Source organism: Mastacembelus armatus, chromosome 16, assembly GCF_900324485.2.
Source record: "Mastacembelus armatus chromosome 16, fMasArm1.2, whole genome shotgun sequence".
Lineage (NCBI taxonomy): Eukaryota > Metazoa > Chordata > Actinopteri > Synbranchiformes > Mastacembelidae > Mastacembelus > Mastacembelus armatus.
The window spans coordinates 2,149,189-2,169,295 of record NC_046648.1 but is presented as its reverse complement, the minus strand read 5'-3'; the positions used below and the strand labels follow the sequence as shown (position 1 = coordinate 2,169,295).

At 45.0% G+C, this 20,107-nt stretch overlaps 2 protein-coding genes across 3 annotated transcripts; both read left to right on the top strand.

The window, feature by feature from the left end:
* The first annotated feature begins 152 nt into the window (after positions 1 to 152).
* arid1aa (AT-rich interaction domain 1Aa) lies at positions 153 to 16,696 on the top strand. Its single transcript, XM_026293256.1, has 20 exons — positions 153 to 1,388; positions 3,517 to 3,735; positions 3,851 to 4,453; positions 4,574 to 4,669; positions 5,455 to 5,695; positions 6,422 to 6,511; positions 6,606 to 6,776; positions 7,767 to 8,124; positions 8,234 to 8,379; positions 8,457 to 8,542; positions 8,667 to 8,876; positions 8,973 to 9,177; positions 9,340 to 9,493; positions 9,630 to 9,796; positions 9,898 to 10,096; positions 10,892 to 11,017; positions 11,874 to 11,970; positions 12,152 to 13,160; positions 13,294 to 13,424; positions 13,514 to 16,696. Exons 1-20 carry the CDS (start codon positions 474 to 476, stop codon positions 15,404 to 15,406), a joined length of 7,116 nt encoding a protein of 2,371 aa, XP_026149041.1. The 5' UTR covers positions 153 to 473; the 3' UTR covers positions 15,407 to 16,696.
* Positions 16,697 to 17,467: 771 nt separating this feature from the next.
* On the top strand, positions 17,468 to 19,744 carry pigv (phosphatidylinositol glycan anchor biosynthesis, class V). 2 transcript variants are annotated; one of them, XM_026292945.1, is made up of 4 exons: positions 17,468 to 17,510; positions 17,634 to 17,795; positions 18,026 to 19,192; positions 19,298 to 19,744. In XM_026292945.1, the coding sequence occupies exons 2-4, from the start codon at positions 17,733 to 17,735 to the stop codon at positions 19,583 to 19,585; spliced, it is 1,518 nt and encodes a 505-aa protein (XP_026148730.1). In that variant the 5' UTR covers positions 17,468 to 17,510; positions 17,634 to 17,732; the 3' UTR covers positions 19,586 to 19,744. The 2 variants fall into 2 exon arrangements, with proteins under 2 accessions (XP_026148730.1, XP_026148731.1); XM_026292946.1 differs by having other exon boundaries at positions 17,468 to 17,795; positions 19,298 to 19,408; positions 19,511 to 19,744.
* The last annotated feature ends 363 nt before the right edge of the window (positions 19,745 to 20,107 follow it).

Genomic DNA, 20,107 nt, shown 5'->3' with positions numbered 1-20,107 from the left:
ATGGAGAAAATATCCCACCAATATGGGAGGAGGTGAGGAGGTGGAGGAGGAGGAGGAGGAGGAGGTGGAGGGGGGGAGAAAAGACAATGTGAGATTGTGAGACAAAAAAGTCCAGTCCACGCAGGAGCCGATCCAGTCCGTGCCTTGCGGATCTCCGTGCGGCTCGGTAAAATGGCTGTATCTAGCGGAGCCTCGTGTTGGTTGGGTTCGCTCCCTGTCTCTACCCGGGCTCAGTAACACAACTCCCACAACAGTTTCTGTCGCTTTTTTACGCATTGTATGGAGCCTCCATCATCTCTCTAACCCATTTGCGGAACCGGAACCGGGGGATGGCAACCGGATTCGGTCCGGTGTAAGGGGTGGGAATGAATCGGCACAAGGATAAATGGTTATAAACAATTATTTATATTCAATGCTAGCTTTTGATTGTGACTGACTCGCCGAGAGAGGGAGAGAGAGGTGGGGGGTATATCATGGCTGCTCAGGTCGCCAGCGCCGCCACTCTTAACACTAGCCCGCCTTCCGAACTCAAAAAGCCGGATCGGGACCCCAAGGAGGAGTCGGTACCGGGGGAGAAGCAGTCAGACAAAAAACAGCCGGGCTTGGATAGCGGATCGCCGGGCCGGGGGGATCTGCAGGACGGGGCCGACGGTGGAAATGCAGGGGGAGGAGGGGAACCTGAGATGAAGAACGGGAATGGGAACCCGCCCAGGGCTAACAATAATAACCAGAATGACTCTGTCGGACCGGAGGGAAATAACCATCCCGGTTTGGTGCATCACCACGGCCCCGGTTTTCCTCCGCCTTCGTACGGATACAGTCAGCACTACGGTCGGGCCCCTTTTCATCAACATGGCGGACAACAAAGCCCTGGCATGGCAGCTGCTGCGGGTCCGGTCGTGCAGTCGAGCAACATGATGGACCCGTATCAACCCAATTCACACGACCATGGCTTTTCGAACCACCAGTTTAACAATTACAACCCATTCCCGAACAGGACTCCCTATCCCGGCCAAGCGTACGCCATGAACTCCCCTCGCAGTACCCAGGCGCCGACAGCTGGGGGGCAGCCAGCTAAGCAGCAGCCACCAGCGGGAGGACCCACGGCAATGGCTGGATCTTACAGTAACCAGAGATATAACATTGGAAATCCTCAACCGACATCCACACCGACACTCAACAAGCTCCTGACCTCCCCGAGCTCGACGCGGGGATATCCAAACTACCCGTCCGGCGACTACAGCAGCCAAGAAGGAGCTAGTAAGGGACCAGCAGACATGGGCAGCAGCGGCCAGTATGGAGGGAGCAACCCGGGCTGGCAACAAAGAAGCCATCACCCGTCGCCCATGAGCCCGGGAAGTGCCGGGCACCCGCTAGTTAGAAACCAGGTAAAGCGGCGTAATTTCAGGGACACGGTTTGGGCTGGAGCTCGTCTCTTTGCCTCCTCCTAGCTAGTTCACAGCGTAGCAGGCCAGCCATTGTCTGATACTAGTTCGCAAAGACTCTAAAATGGCTGCCTCTCGTGTGTGTGTGTGTTTTTTCCTTTACACCAGACTGTTAAATCATCGCTGGTGTATTTGAGACGTTTCTAAACGCATGTAGCGACACGAGAGTTCAGCTCGAAGAAGATTTAAGTTGTTGAACCGGGGTAAAGGCGTCCAGGGAGCCGCGAAGGCCCGACTTAGGAAAGGGGGCGAAAATACCGAAGAGCAACGGCTCGTTTTTCTCCTGTAGCTTTTGCTTCTCGCGTCAAGCTACACGTTGAATTTACAAAACACCACGTTAGAAACGTGCTTATAGCAATAATAAGGATGTTCTCCACATGTTGGTTTGTGACAGTTGCTTCTTCACCCGCGTTTGTATTGTTTTCTCGCCCGATAAGCTTTAATTTCGTGGCCATGACGGAGGGAATGAGTTGCATATGTCGAACCGGCCTCTTATGTTCAGCTAAATGGCTCCAGTTTAAATCACTTAAATGTCCTGTAAGGTCACAGGAAATGATGTAAATTATCCCATTTTGTTATATATTGAATTAGTGAGTTTCCCAGTGCTGGAAAAGCGGCCGGACTTCCCACGCGTGCTCCTTGTAAACACGCAGCTCAGCCCTGTGAGTGAGTGAGTGATTGCAGCCTGCAGATTGCAGTTTGCACTGGGATTTGAATTGTGGAGGTAAAATCCTGCTGTCAAAGCCAGGAGATAGTTGGTCTTGGGTTGACATGCTAGCTGAAATCTGATTGGCTCCTCATCCTGCTCATGGCCATTTATAATTACATGTGATGCGAGGCAACAGTGGCTGATAAGAACAGCATTAACTCATCACAGGGTCACCAGAGCTGTTGCTGCTTCACTGCTCTTCACGGCTCCACTTTCTGTCTGAGCATCTGGGAGTTTTCCTGCTTTTCTTTTATTGATTTACATGTCACCTTACTGGTCATCACTGATGGCCCTTAGATAAACAAATTACAGACTGATAGAAATCTTTTATTCCACACTGTGACTTGTTGCCTTTTGATAACGATCCCTCTGCCCATGAGGATGGCCGATGGCTGCAGCTTTTGGCATAGTATGTAGGCTTGACTGCAAAGAATCCCCCCCAATCCCCTCCCCAAGCCAATCAGAAGTCAGTCCACCATCTCTCACCCACCAAGGGAGTTTCCTCTCTCTTATGCAGATTAGCCATGTGCTGCTCCTATTTATTTCACTTCATTATCCAGGATCTGCAAACTGTCACCTAAAGCATTTAGCAGACTCTTTAGAAAGAACTGATGTCAAGGTGAGGATACTCTTCTCTCCGAAGTGCACATGGGGGTTGGGGGGAGTCACTTCACGTAATTTAAGGGTGTTTAACTTTTCAGGTTAATTTGTTGGCATTATTATGAAACGTGAGAGCTGTTATTGTCAAATAGTTTTGGTGGAGATAGGGGAGCAATGCAGGTATAAATGTAGGGTCATAGAGTAGCAGTGTATTAAAGACCTGGTTAATAACGAATGCTTATGCCAACTGTTGCATTGTAGACTGTTAATGCTCTTGGAAATTCTTTACTCTCTCTGGCTGTTGTGAAAGCACTTCCTTCATTTCTAGTGTCATTCATTCAGAGCCAAACTCTCTTCTCTGGGGGGGGGGAAAAATCTACTTGGACCAGTCTCAAAGCAGGAGCACAGCTGGGATATGTTTAAGATTGGGCAGACTGCCCTCCATTCGAAAGTAGATATATATAGCTCTGTTGACTTCTCAAACTATGGCAAAGTGAAGTGAAAAAAATCAGGGTAATGACCGTGGGAAATAAGGTAAAAAGGGACGTTTATCTCACTCTGAAGTTAAACGCTGCTAGTCTTTTAAAGGTGATAGTCTGCAGCCTGGTATTTTATGGAGTTTTGGGGTAAAAAAAACAAACTGTAAGGGTATATTTAGATTAAGATTGTGGAGGGCCACGTTTAAGTTTTAGCACTTGCTTTATATTTCTTTTCTGTTGTTTGGTTATTGACTAAACTTTATCCTGTTCTTACCATGCACAGCCGCCTGGTCCCATGGACCCAATGAGTAAAATGAGAGCTCAGCCATACGGAGCAGGCAGTCCATACGGTCAGCAGTCACAGCAGGGACCTCCCACAGCTTCACAACAGGGGCCAGGTTACCCAAGTCAGGGTTATGGGCCTCCAGCTCCACAGCGATACCCAGTGGGAATGCAAGGACGTACCCCTGGAGGCATGGGTGGCATGCCATACGGTCCACAGGTATTTCACATGACTGATCACATTCAGAAATGAACCATCAGTGTCTTAGTTTATCTTTTATCAGTGTTTTCCTCTGATGTAATTGAAGTCCTATGTGTTTGTGTACTCTGTTTAGATGGGATCGTATGGACAACAGGGACCAGGAGGCTATGGCTCTCAGGGCCAGGCACCATATTATGGCCAGCCTGGTCAGGGTCCTCATCCTAGCCAGCAGCAAACCCCCTACTCCCAGCCTCCACCAGGACAACCAGGGGGCCAGACACCTTACCCAGGGCAACCACACCCTCCGCCTACTTCTGCTCCTCACCCCCAAGGCGGACCAGCATATCAGCAGCCCCACATGCCCCCACAGTCCCAGGGGCCACTGCCAGGCCCAGCTCAAGGGCCTCCACAGTCCCAGCCACCTTATTCTCAAACCTCAGCCCCTCAGTCTGGCCAGTCTCCCTATGCCCAGCAGCAGGGTCCCCCCAGTCAGGCCCCACAGCAGCCAAGTTCCCAGGCTCCCCCTGGATCACAGGTCCAGTCCAGCTACCCAGGATCCACACAGGGGCCTCAGCAGCCTCCCTCACAGCAACAGCAGGCACAGTCTCAACCACCACAGCAGCCACCAGGACACAGCCAACATCCCCAGGGCCAGCCTGCAGTGTACCCACAGAACCCTCAGCAGCAGCAAGCACAACAGTCACCTTATCAGCGCTTTCCTCCTCCCCAACAACAGGTACTATGCTCAGTGTGGGAACATATTCATCACATTTAAATCCATTTCCTGATGTGTTGACATAAATGTAGTTATGTGTCTCATGCAACATGCTTAATCACATGTTCTGTTGGCTTTCAGGAGGTATCCCAAGACTCCTTTCAGTCCAATGCCCCACCATCCACTCAGCCTAAATCTGGTCCAGAAGACAGTCAGGGCCGCCCCTCCAGCCTTCCGGTCAGTTATCCTTGTTATTTGACTGCTGGAGCCTAAAAATCCTTTTTCCAGAGTGTGTTTTGCTTTTTTTTTTTTTTTTTGATTTTGAGATGAGATTAAATGAGATGAGATACTTTATTAATCCCCAAAGGAAAATTCAGGTAGTCTTGTTACAGTAATAACTAGTCAGTAGTTAGAGTAGTCAGTATCAGTCCAGTTGATGTAAGTTAGTGGCTAAGCTGTTGTATAGCCTGATGGTAGTTTTTTTTTTTTTTTTTTTTTTTTTTTTAAATTAGGATATATTACTTTTACCTAATTGTCATGTGTCTGTGTTGTGACTGCTGTCATCCTATTGATTATTTTAATTTTTGCGCTGCTGCACGTTAGTGGTTGTTGTGTGGCTCATGAGTGTAGAAAAGCCATCTGCGTAAATGGTTAAGTTTGAGATGAACACAGGAGAGTTGTGTATTGAAATCACATGGCGAGGCTGCTGCTATATGCTGACTCAGCTCGCATCCTACAAACCTTGGTTACCATGACAACCTCAGCACTAATGTGGACTCATTTTTTTCTTTATAAAAGATAAATAAGCACAAAGGCCTCTGGCTCTGTGTGTGTAGCATCTGTATGTGTGGCATTCATCTTAGCATCAGAGATGGAATTAATAATAGTACAGTAGTTTATGCAATAAACATCACAGTACTAATAAGGGTTACGATTAGTTTGTGTATGTAAAAAAAGAACAGTCTATGTAAAATTACTTATTTTGCTGACTCTACCGCTGCTCCTCCTGTATGTGTTTTCAGGATCTGTCAGGATCTATTGATGATCTGACTACAGCTACAGAAGGTGCACTCAGTCCTGGTGTAAGCACGTCGGGTGTATCGAGCAGCCAAGGCGAGCACAGTAACCCAGCTCAGTCGCCCTTTTCCCCTCACACGTCTCCCCACCTGCCAGGTATCCGAGGGCCTTCACCTTCCCCAGCTGGCTCCCCTGCCAGTGCCAGCACACCCCGTACTGGACCGCTGTCACCTGCCAACATGCCAGGTGGGCTGATCACTCACACCACTGATATGAGAAATAAAGTAGCAGTTTGGTTTGAATGTAAAAGCATGTCCTGACATTTGTCATCTAGACACAGTAATGTCAAATTATCAACTGTGCTTGTGCTTGTGTCTTTAGGCATTAGTTAATATTAGTTTAGTTAATATTTTAATGCTTTAGCAAATTACTTAAGGGTTTGATCATCTGTCTTTTTTACATTTCAAGGGAAAATATAGGCCTAGTTGATAGTGGATTCATTCTTGGCATTCATTTCTTGAATTTTGTCTACATATTTAATGACACTAACAAGAACAATGGTGTTATAGTTTATTTTAATAATTTTAAACACTTAAACTCTGTTTTGTGTTATTAGAAGAAAGTTAGACAAAATGAAATATAGTTCTACACATAGTGAAAATCTTCTTTTCCTTTCGGCTGCTCCCTTCAGGAGTCGCCACAGCGAATCATCTGCCTCCTTTTTATAGTTTTAAGCCAAATACGTTTAAGAATGAAGTAATAATACTAATATCCAATTGAAAACTTGATGCCTGTTAATGAGCTGCTGGAATAAACATGCTATTGATAAATATTCTGCTTTCAGTTTTGCTGTTTTTAGTTTGCTTTTGTCCTAATAATCAAATTAACTACTGTAAAACCACAATTGCTCAAAACACTTATGTTATGCCTTTTGTGAACACATCCAAACTCAAGTTAAATATTATTGTTCAGGGACCCAGATGCCTCCCAGGCCAGCAAGTGTCCAGTCAGATGGGAGCCTGCATCCGGCAATGAACCAGTCACCTATGGCCCAGGACAGAGGTAGGCTGCATTTCAAAATAACTGAGGAGTGTTTGCTAGCATCTGCATCAGCATCTGAGGCTGAGCACTGTCTCTTTGTCTTGCCGTCTTTTAGGGTTTATGCAGAGAAACCCTCAGATGCCAACTTATGGCTCCCCACAGTCGGCCTCTGCACTGTCACCACGCCAGTCTTCAGGGGGACAGATGCATCCAGGGATGGGCCCATATCAGCAGAACAACTCTATGGGTGGCTACGTCCAGCAGGGAGGACAATACGGTCCCCAAGGTGTGCACTTTTTGACCGATTTGCCTTAAAGAAAACATTTTGTTATGCTGTGAAAAAAAATTAATGAAAGAAGTGGGTTCACACACCCCAACCAGTGAGATATTTGAGTTCAACAAGTTGTCAGCAGGAGGGGAAAAATACACATTTTAGCTATACCTTCTTCAGTGTGCAAATAATCTTACAGTTGCTTGAGTCCTTTTTAACTGTTTGGTGATCAGTGTCATTTAACTTATCACAGAACTGGTGTACACGTATTAACCTGTAGTCACAGGAATCCTCGGATTTGGCTCCTTATTACAAAAATGACACAAACCAACCCACTAACCACATAAGTAAACAAGTATCAATGTGGCTCACACGGGCAACTACAACAACCTGATGTCCAACTGCTATAAGCTAAAAAAATGTCATAATGGATAAACATCTGAAATACACCACACTAAAAGCATCAGGGCAGCCATGCTTTGATATGATACTTATGTGCATCCTAGTTTTCATATCTACGGTATCCAGCATTCATACTTTCACCTTGTGAAGGGACTCATTGAAATGGATTTTAAATTTTCATTTAAAAAAAAAAAGTTTTTTGCCTTTATTTCCTACCTATTTGAGTTTTTTTTATATACATGATCAAGTAAACCTATGGAATATTTCCCTCTGCCTCATATGAATACCATGCTATCGTTGGTCCCTCCCTCTGACTCTGTTGCAGCTATTTATAGCTGTGAAGCAGAGAGTCAGCTGACGTAGCAGAGCCTCCTGTCAGTAGAGCTGAGACTGTGACGAAGGCTTGTTGCTCAGGGTGCATAGCTCTCTGTGTTAGCACTGTGGGGAAAAAGTCTGCCTCACACAGCTCTTTAGGAAAATACTGTGTTGTAGCTACAACAATCCACTTTGAATGATTGACACAGATGTTTGGATGTTGCAGAAACACAACTACAGCCAAATGAATAGTTTATCTAATTATTATTGTTATAATGTCATCCATAGGTTACCCTCGACAACCAGGCTATGGCAACATGCCCAACGCCAACTACCCTGGGCCAGGCATGGGCCCAATGAACCCCATGGCAGGACAGGGTGGGGGACCACCATATTCTGGCATGCCTCCAGGACGGATGCCTCCTAATCAAATAGGGGCACGTCCTTATGGCCCCAACATGGGCCCCAACATGGGCGCCAATATGGGTCCCAACATGGGTCCCAACATGCCCCCTAACATACCTCCTAACATGGGCAACATGCCACCTCAGGTGGGCTCAGGAATGTGTCCTCCTCCAGGCATGAACAGAAAACCGCAGGACCCTGCAGCTATGCAGCACCCTGTGACGAACTCCATGCACAACAGGTGGGTTTATGACTGACCTTTCATGTATGCTAAAATGTCACATAGCTCTACTCTTCATTGTCGATTTTGTCAATACTAGATACTCACATATTGTTTTTTCTCCGTTTAGGATGCCTGGTTACCCTAACATGTCTCCAGGCATGATGGGATCTGGCCCACCATACGGCCCTCCTATGAACAACATGCCTGGAATGATGAACGCTCAAGGTGGATCACCTTATCCTATGGGGCCAAATATGGCCAATAACTCAAGTGGTAAGTTTTACAAAGATGAGAACTTTATTCTCTTTTTGATATGGTTATGTCACTGCAAATTCTCTCATTGTGTCCAGGTATGGCCCCCAGTCCGGAGATGAACAATAAGATGAATAACAAAGTAGATGGAAGTGGAACGCCCAAACCTGATTCCAAATCTAAGGTAAACCATCTGGTCTGCATTGTAAAAATAGCATTTTTGAAACATCTCACGTCTTCTGTTCCTCCATCTGTAGAGTTTCCACCCCGTTCTAAAACTGTTTTCTCATTTTTCTTGCATGAAACAGAAGTCCAACTCTTCCACCACAACCAACGAAAAAATAACACGCCTGTATGAGTTAGGACCAGAGCCAGACAGAAAGATGTGGGTGGACCGTTATTTGGCCTTTGTTGAAGAGAAAGCCATGGGCATGACCAACCTGCCTGCTGTAGGACGCAAACCCCTCGACCTCTTCCGGCTCTATGTATCCGTTAAAGAGATCGGAGGCATGACACAGGTTAATATCACATTTTAAAAACGACAATAATTTCCAAAGATCATTTAGTGCCCTGTTTCTGTCTTTTACATATGTCTCGTTCTGTGCATTACTCAGGTGAATAAGAATAAGAAATGGCGTGATCTTGCTGCTTCCTTGAATGTGGGCACGTCTAGCAGTGCTGCCAGTTCTTTGAAGAAACAGTACATCCAGTGTCTGTACGCCTTTGAGTGCAAAATTGAGCGTGGTGAAGATCCTCCTCCTGAGATCTTTACAGACAACAAAAAGAACCAAGCTGCTAAAGTCCAACCACCTTCTCCAGGTGAGAGTGCCACTTTCTTTTTCACTGTGTGTTTCATTACAGTTCACAATGAGAAAGCCACATCTGTGTATTTTAAAACAAAAATACATGGTAATAATGGTTGTAGTTGTCATTAAAGTCATGTACCTTGTCTGTCTGCTCCTCTCTTATTTCAAATTGAAGCGTCCCTCTGCTCCACAGCTGGGTCAGGCTCTCTGCAGGGTCCTCAGACACCCCAGTCCACCAGCAGCTCCATGGCTGAGGGGGGAGACTTAAAACCTCCCACCCCAGCCTCCACCCCTCATACCCAGATGCCCCCTATGCCTCCCGGGTCCAGGTAACTATAGATTTCACTAACTAATTATAAGGTTTAATAGATGTTATAATAGGAGAAACTACTGTAAATCGTTTCTGCTTTCATCTGTCTCTGCAATTTAATCCTAATTTCTCTCTCCTTCACCTTTCTCTCCTAGGAGTGTTAACCTGCAAGACCCCTTTTCTGAAGGAAGTGACCCTGCTTTCCCAAGGAAGAACATGACACCCAACTCTGCCTATCAGTCTGGCATGAACACACCAGACATGCAAGGGCGCATGGCCAACTATGAACCCAACAAAGATCCCTTTGGTAACCTGCGGAAAAGTAGGCACAGCAAATGTTATCATAGAATCTGAAATGTCTCCTTAATTACCATTACAGTTGATCACCTCTTAATTGGCTTCAATTCTGAATGCGTTTTCCAGTTGGGGAGCAGTTTCTACCTGCTAACCAGGGCACTAACAGTGGAGTAGGTGACCAACAACCACAGCAACCGCCTCAACAACAACAACAACAGCAGCAACAGCAGCAGCCTCCGTTCAACAGAGGACCGCCTGGGGCCATGGGCACAATGCCAATGGGGCCTAGACAGCCGTATCCTTATGGACCAGGCTATGATAGAAGGTAAGAATTACTGTATGGAAAAATCATGTTTTTGAAAAGACATATGTGGTTGGACTATGGTTCAATTGTTGTTACTGTTCCTACTGAGAGTGATGTGTTTATAAATTCACACACTGTTCTTGTTTTAATCAAACACACCTGTCACTCACACTTTAACGTGTGCAAAAATGGTTTCTAATAACTAACTATAACAAATGTACAATTTTCCCCACTGGCATGAGAATACTCGTATTTTGTCTTTAGATAAAAGATAAAAGACAAAATACCTGGGGGGTACCTGGGGGATTTGTGCAGATCGGAATCAACAGAAATAAGTTGTAAAATTAAACCATGGATGCTACACTTAAGAATCAGGATATGTTTTTAGTGATTGTTTTATTTTAGTTTAGTGTAGTTCGCACACTTAAAAGCCTTGTTCTAACCAATGAAGGTTCTGTCTGAGATTTGTCCAATCACCACTAATAGCACCTTTTTATTTTTTTTTTCAATAAAATATTGCTAAATTGGTTGATTCTTAAGGTCACTTGTCTGTATTTTACGGTTTAAAATAGGCCATCTGAAGAATAGTTGCCATGTTGTTAGATTGGTGGTCATCACAAGTTTAAAGATGCTGATTTTAAAAAAACAAAAATCAATTGAACAACATTTGGCTATTAGTTGATATTAGACTGCAACCAAAGTATTCATGTTAAAATTGTGATCATAATATAGTTAGACTTTTTATTTATTTATTTATTTTTTTAAATGCACTCTAGCATAGTTGGATAAAACTGTGTTTTGTTTGGGTTTTCCCAGATCAGAGCAAGGAGTGGGCCCAGAAGGTAACATGGGATCAGGGGCTCCTCAGCCAAACCCTATGATGCCTGCCAATGCCGACACTGGGATGTATTCGCCAAATCGCTTCCCACCACAGCAGCCACGGTGAGTTGAGGCAGCACTTATTTGCCAGACTTCTTAGATTTAAAGTTTTTGTCATGGGAATCTTAATTATTCTTCCTGGTAAGAAATATATTGCTTTTGTGCAACTTATTGTAGTAATGTGGGTTTCAAAGATGCCCAAAGACTTGTATTAAAATGTATTAAATTTATTCACTGTTTTTAGAGCAGTGTCTACATTGCAACTGATACAACTGATAACTGAAATAAAGTATTTTGATATTTAACATTTTGACAAGTATTGATCAGTATACGGTGATGCCAACATTAGAATTATTGCTGCCATTATTCTTTTACTTAGCTCGGTATATGGGTGTGTATGTAGTCGTATAAGCACAGATAAAGTTGCATTGATTGAAATGTACTTTGAGTTTGAAATGTGTGAATCCCTTTTAAATTGCCTGGGTGCTAGTATTATTTAGTAAGAGAACTTTAGAGTAGTAAGCAGCACTACTGCACAAAGGGTTAGGTATTTATCACCACAATTTACTTTTATCCATTGTAACTTATAAATGTTGTATAGATTATGGTACAACAATGAATCACATTTATAGTTATGAGACACGTATAATGGAAGTTTAGAATATTGTAGTTCAAGAAACCCTTCCTGGATGGAGGTGTGTGTGTGTGTGTGTATATATATGTATGTATGTATGTATGTATATATGTGTGTGTATGTATGTATGTATGTATATATATATATATATATATATATATATATATATATATTTTGTACCTTCATCAGTGTGTGTGTGTGCGCTATAAAGTTACTGTGTGTCTATGTGAGGCTGTTTTAAGCAAGTTAAGATACATACTGTTTCCATGGTCAAATGTTTTGCAGGCATGATTCCTATGGTAATCAGTATCCTGGACAGGGAACGCCCCCTACTGCCTCCTACCCAAATCAGCAGCCTGGAATGTACCCACAACAACAGCAGGTACACAATCCATCCCCACATTATTCTAAGTCCTACAGCATACTGGAATCATACTCAAATCATGTCAGTATTATGCTTTTTATTATTTCATTTACTTCAAAATGGTTTCATAAACTGTTTTTATAATTTTTTTGATAAAATAGTCTGAAACAAATGCATCTCTCTGTACTTTTAACTGTAGAGTTATAAGCGTCCTGTGGAAGGAGGTTACCCACCATCAAAACGTCATGAGGCAGAATACACTGGGCCTTTCCCCGGTGGACAGCAGCCGCAGCCGCCGCAGCAGCAGCAGCAGCCGCCACAACAGCAGCAGCAGCAGCAGCCGCCGCAGCAGCAGCCGCAGCCGCAGCAGCAACAACAGCAACAACAGCAGCAGCAACAACAGCAACAACAGCAGCAGCAGCAGCAGCAACAACAGCAGCAGCAGCAGCAGCAACAACAGCAGCAGCAGCAGCAAGGAGGCACCCCTGCACCCTCTTCCGGACAACAGGAGTCGTTCAATCAGTACAGTGGGAGTGCGCCCTATCCTGGCTCTGATCGCCGTCCACCTGGCCCGGGAAATCAGTTTCCCTTTCCCTTTGGGCGTGAGCGGATGCAGGGAGCAACAGTGCCCAACTCTCAGCCTAGCATGCCCCCTCAGATGATGCAATCAGGCCCTGAGGGTCCTCAAGGGGGCATGTGGCAAGGACCACGAGACATGAACTATCAGAACTACCCAAGTAGACAGGGTGGCCCAGGGGGCCCACCCCAGGGACCTGGTTACCCTGTCATAAACCGCTCAGATGAGATGATGTCATCAGAGCAGCGTATAAATCATGATGGCCAGTGGGGGAGTCAGATGGGCCCGCGACAGCCTCCCTATGGTCCAGCAGGACCTGGCCAACCTATGCCTCGTTCAGTACAGTCCAGCTACCAGCCCCCTCAGGGTGTGCAGAATCACATTCCACAAGTGTCCAGCCCAGCCTCCATGCCGCGCCCCATGGAAAGCAGGACATCACCTAGCAAATCTCCCTACATGCACGGAGTAATGAAGATGCAGAAGGCTGGCCCTCCAGTTCCTGCATCTCACATAGTGCCCCCTCCGGTGCAGTCGCCTCTAATAAGGCGAGACATGCCTTTTCCCCCAGGCTCTGTAGAAGCTACCCATCCTGTCCTGAAACCACGTCGGAGGCTCACCATGAAAGATATTGGTATGACAGTAGACTACAAATATCAGTCATTCTTGATTATTGACAACATTACCTTACGTTGCTTAATCTATCTGTGTTATGTTGCTACTCAGGAACTTAATACCGTTTTGTTTTTTTTGTCTTGACTTCTTAGGAACCCCAGAGGCCTGGAGAGTCATGATGTCATTAAAATCTGGTTTATTGGCTGAGAGTACGTGGGCTTTAGATACTATAAATATTCTCCTCTATGATGACAGCAGTATTTCCACCTTTGATCTCAACACGGTGAGAATTAACATTGAGCCCTTTATGTTTGTAACAGTGGACTATATATGATCATGTTAGTAATTTCTATATTTCTGCCCTTTCTTCAGTTACCTGGCCTACTAGAGTTGGTAGTTGAGTATTTCAGACGCTGCCTCATCGAGATCTTTGGCATTCTGCGGGAGTATGAGGTTGGAGACCCAGGCCAGAGGACACTACTAGATCCTGATGCCTTGAAACAAGACTGGGGCAACAGCATGGAAGAAGAGGAGCCACGGGCTGAGGGCATGGAGCACGAGGAAGATGATGATGAAGAAGAGGAGGAACGAGAAACAGAGGGGCCAGCATCTGTGAAAGAAGAGGAAGAGCAAGGGCAGTGCTCTGAGTCTCGGGGTCAAGATGAGAAGACAGAAGATGAAGAGAGGAAAAGTAAAGGGGCTTCATCTGAACAGACAGGCTCATCGCAGTCTTTACCTGCCCATGAGAGACCCAAACAAGCCAGCAAGTTTGACAAATTTCCCTTAAAGATGGTACGAAAGAAAGACCCTTTTCTGGCTGGTCAGTCCAGTAGTCATGGAAAACTACAAGAGTTTGATAGTGGGTTACTTCATTGGAGCGCTGGAGGGGGAGATTCAACGGAACACATCCAGACCCACTTTGAACCACGTAAAGACTTTTTGGAACCTCGAGAACGAATACCTGTGCCCCCAGTTTTGCTGAAGAGACATGTCCCAGAAGAAGAGATACGGGAAAATTGTTTGCCAACTGAGGAGGAGCAGAGGAAGCATGAAGATGAAGAAGAAAGGCCAAAAGAGACATGTTCCTCAGAGAAAGCCACAGCAGCAGTCTCAGAAAAGACCAGCCTCTCACCCAGCACTGAGGAGGAAAGGAAAACAGATTCCAAGACAAAGACAATTGAGAAAGGTGATAAAAGTCACCTGGAGAATAACAGACAAGTTTATTCCCCTGGCACTGTTTTAACCCAGCAAGCACAGCAGACTGGCACCATCTTGGAGGATGAGCCTCACAGTAAAGACGAGGGGCCGCTCATTGCACTGACTAACTGGCAGGATTCTCTAGCCCGCCGCTGCATTTGCATCTCCAATATTGTCCGCAGTCTCTCGTTTGTGCCAGGAAACGACCACGAGATGTCCAAACATGCAGGGCTGCTGCTGCTACTAGGTCGCCTGATCCTGCTCCACCACAGACATCCCGAGCGCAAACAGGCCCCACTCACCTACGAGAAAGATGAAGATTCGGATGAGGGAATGGGCCAAAGGGATGAGTGGTGGTGGGACTGCTTGGAGCTTCTGAGGGAGAACACACTGGTCACTTTGGCGAATATCTCAGGCCAGCTGGACCTTTCCATCTACCCCGAGAGCATTTGTTTGCCTCTCTTGGATGGTCTTCTCCATTGGGCTGTCTGCCCCTCAGCAGAGGCCCAGGACCCATTCCCCAGCCTGGGCCCACACAGTGCTTTGTCACCTCAGAGACTGGTCCTGGAGACGCTAAGCAAATTAAGCATCCAAGACAACAATGTGGACCTCATCTTGGCCACTCCGCCATTCAGTCGGTTGGAGAAGCTATATGGTAACCTGGTGCGGCTAATTGGAGATAGGAAGGTTGCAGTCTGCAGGGAAATGGCCGTGGTCTTACTGGCCAACCTGGCCCAGGGTGATACGCTTGCAGCGCGAGCAATCGCAGTTCAGAAAGGTAGTGTGGGCAACTTGCTGGGTTTCCTGGAGGATAGTCTGGCTGCCACACAGCTTCAGCAGAGCCAGAGCTCTTTACTACACCTACAAGGGATGCACTTCGAGCCCACAAGCCCGGACATGATGCGGCGAGCTGCCCGGGCTCTGCACGCCTTAGCAAAGGTTGAGGAGAACCACTCAGAGTTCACACTACATGAGTCCCGACTCCTCGACCTCTCAGTGTCTCCCCTAATGAACTCACTGGTTTCTCATGTTATCTGTGATGTACTGTTTTTGATTGGCCAGTCATGACAGCTGTAGGGAGCTGTGGCTCCACATTTTGGGGGTTTTAACCCCAGTCCCCTCTTCCCTGGTAACCTGGCTTATGTGTGTAACAGGGCAGAGAAAGTTCAAGTGACTGTCTTTAATTTATGAAAATCTTTCAGATTCTATTCTCTGAGCCTTCCCCAAGCTGCCCTTGCTTGAGGAGGGCAGTCACAGAGCTGTGGTGGATTACAAACCAGAGAGATGCCCACAAAGTGACACTACTTGCAACATGAATGCCAACTGGATGACGCAGAGCACCATGGTTGGGAAACTGTTCTGCACTTGGGGGAAAGTACTTTTTATTAAGATAAATAAATGAATAAATAAATGAATAGCTGAAAAACAAAAACTGTAACCAAAGTTGCTGTCTCGTTTACAGTGAGTTTGGGAGACGCAGTGTGCCCCAACGCTCCCCTCGAGGGCACAATGAGTCTGTAACTGGTTGACGTTCAGAGGTGAAGCAGACTGACAAGTGGCCTACTGGTTATAGTTGCTGTAGTTGGATTCTCACCAGTCAGCCTGACAGTAGACAAAGTGCTGTCAATAGACATCTTCACCAGGGAGGCCTGTGCAGTGTGCAGTAGATTGTAGGATATTTTCTGTACCGTACTGCTCTTGAGTGTAAGCATTCTGTAACACACGTTTCACACGAAGCTGAAGATGCAGCTCCTCTAGAGTTTTGAGGTCATTTTAGTTTGGTGTTAAACAGAAAATGGCTTTCTTCCCCAAAGTATCAAGAACCTACAACACCCTTACCTCCTCTTATCCCTTGATTGTATGAATACCCTTATGAAAAGAAATCACCTCTTAGGACTGGTTTTCAACTTCAAATACAGCTTTGCTGTGGTGTATATATATATAATGTTGTACATTACACTTCCCTTCTCTGTGTCTGTCTCTGTCTGTGTCACTATTCTCACACTTGTTATTGGTGAGGGATGGAGGCTGACATGCGAGTTTGGTCTTTGACCTCCAGTCCCTGCCGATTAGACCCACTCCTCTGGTCTCCCCACAGCTCCGTAGTACGGCAGACACGGCTCAAACCTGTTATCTCCTGGTACAACAAAAATAAACTAGATGAAGTACACATTTGACAATTTTTCTCCAGTCATGGATTCTGCATATTTGTATTTCAGACTATGTAGCTAAGACGACATGTAAATTCCTCCCTTTCCCTTTTTTGGCTCAATGAATATCATTTATTCAGTATGAAATCTTTATACTATATGTTCCACGTGGTAAGAATAAATGTACATTAAATCTTCGTAAGCTGTTTGATGGTTTTGTTCTTGTAGAATAATTAACAAATGTGTAAATTTGCACAGTTTCAAGAAAGTTTCTGGAAAAAAAGCATCCTTACCTCACTGCTCAGGAAAATAATAGGAAACATGGTCCTCTGTAGGCTGATAATATGGAATTCACTGTTTGCTTTAACCGTATTAGTTTCTATATGTTTCAGTGAAATAACTGCACAAGTGAGTCACGGCACTCAATGAAACGGGCTACATAACAAAGCTTGAAGGAGTAGGACTGCACATAGACCTTGTCTTGTCATCAAACATTTTGGCCAAATGGAAACAAACCACTTGGAATCCACTTCATAGAACTTTTCAGTCAACATACATTCAGTATACATCAGCCCAAATAGTTAAATTTAATAATACTTCAATATTTACTGACAAATACGTATGTTTGGGTCTGATATTCACCTTAAATTGGTGCCAGTCAAACGTCATAGATTTAAACATGTTTGAATTAAGAATATTATGCTTGCCCTGCTTATGATCGGTCCGTGAGAGAGTGTGAAGCGCCACCTGCTGGACATAAAAGAAAACATTTTTTTAATTCATTGAGATCCAAGCAGATGTGAGGTTTTAGAACATACTAAAAAAAATACTAAACACAATTTAGTATTTAGTATTTGGGGCAGCGTATATAGTTTGTAAACATTTAAATTGTGTATGTAGTAGAGACCACACGACCATTCGCCTCGCCGGGGCCCACAAGCTTTTATTTTGAAAATCGTTTTGTGGCGGAACCGGAAGTGAAAGGAACCGGACCACTGCAGGTTCAGGATGTGAGGACAAAGGTTGAGCAAAAACCAAGTGTTATCTGATAAAAAAATTAACGTTTGCGGTCTCTTACATTTTCCAAAAACAATGCAACCGTGAAAACTCCCGTTTTTTTGTTTCCGGCTCGCCATGTTTAACAGAAAACACGAGGAATCCAACAACCAGTGTGCCGTAGCAGCGACAATGCTCGGGCCTGTCAGAACCGGCTTTTCCAGACTTTGTCCATCCGCGCAGTGACCATGGATGTCAGAGCAGTCCTGGAGTTTGCCACGGTCACCAGGGTCCTCTCGCTGTTTCTGCAGGTGAGCGTTAGGGAAGGTGGATGCTGTGGATTTGACTAAGCTAATCTAACTTCATTGGATTTAGAGATATAAGGCTGGTGAAGCTTCATCTCTCCGTGGTAATCATGTTTCTGTAATGAGGGGAATGTATATAATGTGCTAAATAGGTCGTAGAGACTTGTGTGCTTTGTTTCTTTCATTGGCAAAACTCTGTGTGATTTATTTTAACCTGATGAACTGTTTCTCCTCAGGCTGTCTTGAACGCTGCCATCCCTGACCATGAAGCTGATGCGTTCAGGCCCCCACGGACAGAGGAGCCTCTGTACTTGGACTCTACAGTGGAGTGGTTATTTGGTGGCCTCTCTCACTGGGACGCCGAGCATTTCCTATTCATTGCCGAAAGAGGATACCTTTACGAGCATAACTTTGCTTTTTTCCCCCTCTTCCCTGTTATTCTCCGAGGCCTGGCAGAGATGCTGCTGTGGCCCCTGAGCAGCTGGCTGAGTGTGCGGGGACGCTTGCTGCTGGCTGTCGCTCTGGGGAACACTGCCCTCTTCCTGTTGAGTGTGGTCGCCTTGCACGCACTCAGTAGGATGGTTCTTCAAGATAGACGTCTTGCTCTGCTCTCCAGCCTCCTCTACTGCATAACACCTGCCAATGTTTTCATGACAGCTGGGTACTCCGAGAGCCTGTTCGCCGCCCTCACTTTTGGGGGTCTGTTCCTCCTGGAGAAAGGATTCACCTTCAGAGCCTGCCTGGCCCTCAGTATAGCCACCGCAGCAAGATCCAATGGACTCGTCAACATAGGTTTCCTACTGTATCTGCCATCATTGAATGCCATTTCACAGATTCGTGTATATCGTACTACAACAAAAGGCCACAGTAAATTCTTCCATTACATTTGTGTCATCATCCGTTTCTTGCTCACCTCCCTCTTGGGAACAGCGATTATTGCCCTTCCCTTCTGTGCTTTCCAGTACTATGGCTATCGAACGTTCTGCACACCATCCGTCTCTCTGGAGCGGATCCATCCTGCTCTTCTGTCGCTGGCTGACCGGAAAGGTTACAGGGTTCCAGATGAAAATGGTCCACCGCCCCTGTGGTGCATGCGACCCCTCCCCCTTCTTTACTCTCATATCCAGGATGTATATTGGGATGTGGGCTTCCTTCGATACTTTGAATTGAGGCAGATACCAAACTTTATTCTAGCTGTACCTATGGCTACTCTTGGTATAATGGCAGCTTATGCCTATTTTCAAGCTAATCCAGAATTGTGTCTTAGACTTGGACTCTGGGAGACAGGTGCAGCTAAAGGACTTGACAAGCCTATACCAGGATTCTTCAATCCCAGAGTGTTTGTGTATGTCGTACACTCAACAGTACTTCTGGTGTTTGGAACACTGTGCATGCATGTGCAGGTAAGTAAATCATGTAATAACCTTCTCGTGGAACAATTAATCCATCTGAGAATGATAAATAAATGTTAATTTCCACTCATTCCTATTTTTACTCTACTTTTTAAGGTTCTAACTAGATTCATGGCCTCTTCATCACCTGTGCCCTTCTGGATAAGTGCTCATCTGCTCCTCCTCAATGAGCCACTTCTTCATCGAAGGAAAACATCAAACCCCAGTGTACAGCTACAGATAAATTCCAGAAATGGATGCATGCATACTCCTCAAAACACCATTATTGCACTCCTGCTACACTTTAAAATCTGTTCTCCTACCACACAGACCATCCTGGGATACTTCCTCTCTTACTGGGTGTTGGGACTTGCACTGCATTGTAACTTCCTGCCATGGACGTGACTTTGGACACTATTCTGAGTTTTAAGTTCAGTTGTTCTATGTAGGACTGCGCTGTGCACCATATTGAAATTATAACAAGCCATACAAGGGTGATTTTACAGTGCTTCACTAAATCACTATAAATTATATTGAGAAAAACTAATCTGAAGCAAAAAAAAAGTAGAATATAAAAGTGCTGGTAATGGTTCCCAGTGCTACATAGAGCCTGATTACATTGATCCAGACTTTTTCATACATTATGGCTATTTCACTTTGGTTTGCACACCTCAGTCTAATATGTTTGTCTTTGTTTAAGAACAAATTCAAATATATGTTATATCTGGAACTTTTTTGAACACTGGTTGTAAATTTTGGGAACACTATATTTTTATTTGTTGCTGGAACAATTTTATTTATTCAGTTGAATTTTGCATTGCATGGTTGGAAGAATTATTCCAAGTTATAATTTTGGACTTTTGGGCATGAATGAAAAAAATAAACATTTTGCTGCCATGAAGGGGTCCTCAGTGACTTTTTATTTTC